This window comes from Canis lupus, chromosome 12 (assembly GCF_048164855.1).
Source record: "Canis lupus baileyi chromosome 12, mCanLup2.hap1, whole genome shotgun sequence".
Taxonomy (NCBI): domain Eukaryota; kingdom Metazoa; phylum Chordata; class Mammalia; order Carnivora; family Canidae; genus Canis; species Canis lupus.
The window spans coordinates 43,403,602-43,410,953 of NC_132849.1; the positions used below are offsets into that span (position 1 = coordinate 43,403,602).

At 41.4% G+C, this 7,352-nt stretch overlaps 1 protein-coding gene across 7 annotated transcripts in view; it reads left to right on the forward strand.

The window, feature by feature from the left end:
• LOC140601918 (STAGA complex 65 subunit gamma-like) overlaps positions 1–7,352 on the forward strand; it is a 29,576-nt gene that overhangs the window by 4,154 nt on the left and 18,070 nt on the right. For all 7 annotated transcript variants that reach the window (XR_012004997.1, XM_072771383.1, XM_072771381.1 and 4 more), the window contains exons 4-5: positions 5,219–5,543; positions 6,783–7,020. Coding sequence is in view for 6 of the 7 variants with exons in the window: in XM_072771383.1 (XP_072627484.1) it covers positions 5,219–5,543; positions 6,783–7,020 (563 nt within the window). In the remaining variant the exon portion in view is untranslated. The remainder of the gene's footprint in view (positions 1–5,218; positions 5,544–6,782; positions 7,021–7,352) is intronic.

The window sequence follows — 7,352 nt, forward strand, 5'->3', positions numbered from 1 at the left end:
ATATACACGTACAGTCTTTGCCAAATATTTTAAAGTTGCACATATCTCAGTATTTCACCCCTTAATTCTTTTTTTTTTTTTTTTTTTATGTAAGTCACACAGAGAGAGAGAGAAGCAGAGACACAGGCAGAGGGAGAAGCAGGCTCCATGCACCGGGAGCCCGATGTGGGACTCGATCCCGGGTCTACAGGATCGTGCCCTGGGCCAAAGGCAGGCGCCAAACCGCTGCGCCACCCAGGGATCCCTCACCCCTTAATTCTTAAGTATTCTTCCACCCCTAAATTGTTCACTTTAACCTAAGAATAAAGAAAATTTCCTACATAACCCCAATACCAATATCACACCAAAATAAATGAACACTAATTATATAATATCAATTATTAAGTCCATATTCAGATTTCTCCAAAATATCCTTTATAAATAAATTTTCCTCTAATCCAGAACCTAAAAATGATTTTCATTTAGCTGTTTAGTGTCTTGTTTTTGTTTATGTTTTTGTTGGAGAAAGCGTGTGAGCAGGGGAAGGGCAGAGGAAGTGGGAGAGAGAATCCCAGAACAGACTCCCTGCTGAGTGCAGAGCCTGACTTGGAGCTCCTTCCTGAGATCCTGAGATGATGACCTGAGCTGAAATCACGAGTGAAACACTCAACCAACTGGGCCACCCAGGCGCCCCTATTTAATGAATTTTAAACCAGAAGAGCTTCCTGGGCGGCCCGGGTGGCTCAGCGGTTTAGCACTGCCTTCAGCACAGGGCAGGATTCTGGAGACCCTGGATCGAGTCCAATCCGGTGTCAGGCTCCCTGCATGGAGCCTGCTTCTCCCTCTGCCTGTGTCTCTGCCTCTCTCTCTCTGTGTCTCTCATTAATAAACAAAAATCTTAAAAAAAAAAAAAAAACTAGCTTCCCCTTTTTTAAAACACAGGATACTAATCTTTAAGAGTTCAGGTCATTTAGATGTAGAATGTCCCACTCACTGGGTTTGCTGATTATTTCCTCAAGATTAGATTGAAGGTTAAATATATTTGGAAAAAATATATGTAAGTAATATTGTATACCACTTAATTTCATCTGTTATTGATAATAGTTACTACTATTTTAATTGTCCCAAAGTAGTGAGAAAAGAACAGAAATGGACTTATTACTATGTAAGGGTTGCAGTTCCAGTTGACCAAATGATGTCCTGGTGCACACTGTATAATTGAAGGTTCTGAAATCCTTGGAATAGTGAAAAAGGTAGGGGTAACTATCATTACATGCATCTCACATGTTCATATAGATACAGCTTCAAAAAACTTGCTCTGTAGTGATCAGTACCATATTTACATTTGGAAGGCAATTTAGTTTTAAGAATATTGCCATCATATTAAATTGATGCTGTTATTTAGAATTTTGTAGTTTTGCATCAAACTTTCTCATTTTTTTCAAGTTTTTACTTAAATCCCAGTTAACATACAGTGTAATGTTAGTTTTAGGTGTAGGATTTAGTGATTCATCACTTAACATTCAATACCCACTGCTCATCACCAGTGTCCTCCTTAATACCCGTCGTCTGTTTAACTCATCCCTTCGCCTGCTTCCCCTTCAGCAACGGTTTCTTCTCTATAGTTAAGAGTCTGTTTTATGCTTTGCCTCTTTCCTTTTTTTCCCCTATGTTCATCTGTTAGGTTTCTTAAATTCCACATATGAGTGAAATATGGTATTTGTCTTTCTCTGACTTATTTCACTTAGCAAAATACTCTCTAGTTCAATCCATGCCATTGCAAAGGCAAGATTTCATTCATTTTTATGGCTAATATTCCACTGTGTGTATATACGTACATATATAAATATATATCACATCTTCTTTTTTTTTTTAAAGATTTTATTTATTTATTTATGATAGTCACAGAGAGAGAGAGAGAGAGAGAGGCAGAGACACAGGCAAGGGAGAAGCAGGCTCCATGCAGGGAGCCCGACGCGGGACTCGATCCCGGGTCTTCAGGATCGCGCCCTGGGCCAAAGGCAGGCGCCAAACCGCTGCACCCCCCAGGGATCCCTATATTACATCTTCTTTATCCATTTGTCAGTCATTGGACATTTGGCTCTTTCAGTAATTTGGCTATTATTGATAATGTTGCTGTAAACATGGAGGTGCATGTATCCCTTCGAATCAACATTTTTGCATTCTTTGGGTAAATACCTAGTAGCACAATTGTAAGGCAATTCTCTTTCTAGCTTTCTGAGGAATCTCCATACCGTTTCCAGAGTGGCTGCGCCAGTTTATATTCCCACCAACAGTGTAAGAGGGTTCCCCTTTCTTCACATGTCTCCACCATGTGTCCTGTGGTGTTAATTTTAGCCACTCTGGCAGGTGTGATCTGTATCTCATTGTAGTTTTGATTTGTATTTCCCTGATGATGAGTGATGTTGAGCATCTTTTCACGTGTTTGTTAGCTATCTGTATGTCTTCTTTGGAAAAATGTCTATTCATGTCTCCTGTCCATTTTTTAACTGAATTATTTGGTTTTTTGGGTGTTGAGTTTTAGAAGTCCTTTAGAGATTTTGGATGGATACTAACCCTTTATCGGATATATCATTTGCAAATATCGTCTCCCATTCCAAAGACTGCCTTTTAGTTTGGTTGTTTCCTCCACAGTGAAGAAGCTTTTTAACTTGATGAAGTCCCAATGGTTTATTTTTTATTTTGTTTCCCTTGCCTCAGGGGATATATCTAATAAGTTGCTATGGCCAATGTCGAAGAAGTTGCTGCCTGTGTTCTCCTCTGGGATTTTGATGGTTTCCTGTCTCACATTTAGGTCTTTCATCCATGTTGAATTTATTTCTGTGTATGGTGTAAGAATGTGGTCCAGTTTCCTTCTTTTGCATATTGTTGTCCAGTTTTCCCAACACCGTTTGTTGAAGAGACTGTCTCTTTTCCAATGGATATTCTTTCCTGCTTTGTGCAAGTTTAGCTGATCATAGTTGTGGGTCCGTTTCTGGGTTTTCTATTCTGTTAATCTATGCATCCATTTTTTTTTTTGTGCCAGCACAATACTGTCTTGATCACTACAGCTTTGTAATATAACTCAAAGTCTGGAATTGTGATTCCTCCAGCTTTGCTTTTCTTTTTTAAGCTTGCTTTGGCTACCAGAAGTCTTTTGTATTTCCATACAAATTTTAGGAATGTTCTTTTTTTTTTCTTTCAAGATTTTATTTATTTACTTGACAGAGAATGAGAGAGAGAGCATGACCAAGGGGAGCTTGGGGCAGAGGGGGAGGGACAAGCAGGCTCCCAGATGAGTAGAGCCTGATGTAGGAACTTGATCCCAGGACCCCAGGATCATGACCTGAGCCGAAGGCAGATGTTTAACCCACTGGGCCACCCAGGCATCCCTGCTCTAGCTCTGTGAAAAAATGCATGTGATATTTTGATGGGGATTGCATTAAGTGCGTAGATTGCTTTGGGTAGTATAGTTATTTCAACCATGTTTGTTCTTCCAATCACAAACTTCTAATTTTAATTCAGAAGAGCTGTTAACATCAGAAGTTTATACTAGTTTGTTTTATCCATATTTAAGAAACGTTTAGCAAAAATAATTTGCATCAGCTATGGGGTGCTGAAAGAATTATTTTCCTTTGAAGTAAGTCCATGTGTTACTCAAATAAAGCAATACTGGTTTAGCTGTTTATTAGGCATTTCTGAGGCCTTTTGCTTTTGGCCCTTTTAGCTTTTGGAGACTAGCTATAGGAAATGATGGTGGAAATAGTAAATGAACAGTTATTTGGGGGGCACCTGGGTGGCTCAGTCAGTTAAGTGTCTGACTCTTGGTTTCAGCTCAGGTCATGATCTCAGGGTTTTGAGATGAGCCCCATGTTGGGCTCCCTTCTCAGTGCAGAACCTGCTTAAGGTTCTTTCTCCCACCCCCTCTGCTCCCCCCCACCCCCCACTTGCTCACACACACTCTCAAATAATCTTTGAAAACTTATTTGGCAGTTGGTTTTCTTGCTTTCCAACTATTATGTGGACTGCAGTAATTGCTTCTGAGCAGATAGTAGTAAAGTGGGTACACAGCTCCTCTAGCCCTCTTGTACAGCACATAGTGACACATGCCAAGTATGGACCAGGGAAAAGATTTTTTTTTTAAGGTTTTATTTATTTATTTATTTATTTATTTATTTATTTATTCATTCATTCATGAGTGACATGCACAGAGAGAGACAGACAGAGACAGCGACAGAGAGAGGCAGAGACACAGGCAGAGGGAGAAGCAGGCTCCATGCAGGGAGCCCGACGTGGGACTCGATCCCGGGTCCCCAGGATCAGGCGCTGGGCTGAAGGCGGCACTAAACTGCTGAGCCACCTGGGCTGCCCAAGAAATCTTCTATACCTGATTTTATCCATTTTCTTATTTGTCAGAGGGAGGCAGAAGATAGGAATTTTCAGGAGACAGGTATTGATTAGAAATGTGTTAAAAGTTATTTTTAGGAGGTCAGAGACCTTTTTGAAGTTATTTCTTAGATTAAGATTTCTACAGCAGTGATTAGGAGTAAAATGGTGTATTATGAAGAACATGGGATCTGAAATCAGAAGCTCCACCTTCTGATAATATCGAAACAACTTCCGGCAGGTCCGCACCTCTGAACCTCAACCTCTGAAACCTGCAGCCAAATGGGAATCATAATATGGATCTACTACCCACTGTGCACAGGATAGGATAAAAATGCTTTGTAAACTGTATACATTTTAAATTGCTTTTATGAAATTGAGTTGCTTGTCCAGTTTTACAAATGGTCTGTTGTAGTTGTATAAGAATCTCCTAATTGGGACTGAATTTCTGAAACTCCGTGTATCATCCAGCGTATGAGGAAGCTATGTGGTGAAATAATTAGAGCGCTCTTGAACAGTGCCTGAGCTATAAACTTTTTTTCATCCTGAAAGTAGTCAAAACTGAGCAGTTGATAAAAGAAACTTTATATTCACCTGACACTTTTATATTGTTTATTGTGGACATGTATTGTCTATTAAGACTTTTATGTAATTGGAGGAGCTCAGAGATATGATCGTGGGTTGTTGAGACATGCCCTGTGTAGCAGCAAGATAAACCGGGCTCTGTAACTGCATAGAATTCCCCTAGAAAGCTGGGCCAGTGGTTTGACTAAAATTGTAAAACTCCTAGGGAGACAGGATGGGTCAGCCCTTTGCAAGAGCACTAGTAACACTGCCATGTCTCGCCTTTCAGCGGGAAAGGGGAACCGGTGACTGAACTCAGCTGGCACTCCTGCCGGCAGCTTCTCTACCAGGCAGTGGCCACAATCCTGGCCCATGCAGGCTTCGAGTGTGCTAATGAAAGTGTCCTGGAGACCCTTACTGATGTGGCACATGAATATTGCCTTAAATTCACCAAGTTGCTGCGCTTCGCTGTGGATCGGGAAGCCCGGCTGGGGCAGACTCCTTTCCCTGACATTATGGAGCAAGTATTCCATGAAGTGGGCATTGGCAGTGTGCTCTCCCTCCAGAAGTTCTGGCAGCACCGAATCAAGGACTATCACAGTTACATGCTACAGGTGAGGTCACCCTGTGAGAACTGGGTGTAATCTAGGGGTGTTCAGCAGGATCCCATACTTGCCCTAGGGAACAGAGCACAGGGGCTTGGAATAGAGTGGACTTGACCTGCTCTCCTCATGGCCCTAGCTGTGTTTTCTTGACTTCATCACTGACCTGGCCAGACCCTGGGGCCTCCTTTAGTCAATGAGCGGCCACATTTTTTGATAACACTTCTGCTGGAAAAAAAATTATAGACAGGAATATGGAGTCTGAGAGAATATGGTTACCATGCTTTATTCAATAAATATTTATTGAGTGCCTTTTGTGAGTGAGGCATATGTGAGACAGCAGCAGTTAATAAGGTAAGTCCCTTGAGCGTGCATTCTTAAAGAGAGAAACAAAAACAAGTAAATAAAAAGTGATCAAAACAATTTCAGGTGGCATTAAGTGCTATAAAAAGCAAAACCAAACAGAGTGAAGTGATACTGCCCAAGGGCAGAAGAAGGGATAGAGATACCATTTTTGGTTGCAGCCAGAACTACCTAATCTCTTCAAACCCTGTGGCCTTAAGCAAGTCATTTGTTCATTGTTTTGGTTTCCCCAAATCTAAAATACGATTAGGGATTTTTAACACCTGACAGTCTTTGCTAAGTGATCCAGATTTCCTATACCCTTCATTATCCACCTAGGGGACAGATCTCAACTATTAGTTTTTACAGCCAAAAATGTGATCTTTTGTCCCCACTCTGATTTGTCTTTAACAAAGTCTCTTTTACCTTTATGCAACTATTTATTAATTAATAAGAAACTCTCTGCTAAAACAACTTTTCTTCATTGTGTCTCTCTCATTTACAAATGCAAACTCAGCACCTTCAACAAATTCCTTCCATGTGTCTGCTGTGCTCAAAAAAAAGTAAAAAACAAAACAAAAAATCAGGGGATCCCTGGGTGGCTCAGCGGTTTAGCACCTGCCTTCAGCCCGGGACGTGATCCTGGGGTCCCGGGATGGAGTCCTGCGTCGGGCTCCCTGCATGGCGCCTGCTTCTCCCTCTGCCTGTGTCTCTGCCTCTCTGTGTGTGTGTCTTTCATGAATAAGTAAATAAAAATCTCTTTTAAAACAATGAAACAAAAAACCAGTTCTTTCCTTTGGCAGTGGTTGCTTTATTCATATTATGTTGGTTTTACGTGCGATGCCACAAGCTAACCATCCACTTTGCTTTTAACATTTCTTTGGAAGATTGACTCTTGCTTGCCAACAGATTAGTAAGCAACTATCTGAGGAGTATGAAAGGATTGTCAACCCTGAGAAGGCCACAGAGGACACTAAACCTGTAAAGATCAAGGAAGAACCTGTGAGCGACATCACATTCCCTGTCAGTGAGGAACTGGAGGCTGACCTTGCTTCTGGAGACCAGTCACTGCCCATGGGAGTCCTCGGGGCTCAGAGTGAGCGCTTCCCATCTAACCTGGAAGTTGAGGCTTCACCACAGGCTTCAAGTAAGAAAACAATTGACTGTGATTCTGGGATATCTGCCAATGTCAGCACTTCTGGCATTTTGGAATCAAACTGTGGAGAGGAGAGGAAAAAGTGGGAGTGGGCAAGAAAATAGAAAGCCTAAAAAAACAAATACAGCCTCACTGATCTAGATATGTCAACATTCTTCTTTGTAATTAGTGAAGGGAGGACTAGCACAACTTTACAGGCATTCTTTAAAATAATTCCGAGTTAGGGTGTAGATGCAATAGGTGTTCTATTGTTGAGTACTGGAGCTAATTTAGCTGACCCAGCTGGGTGGGCAGATGTCCCCTTCATCCCGTACTTAGTGTGC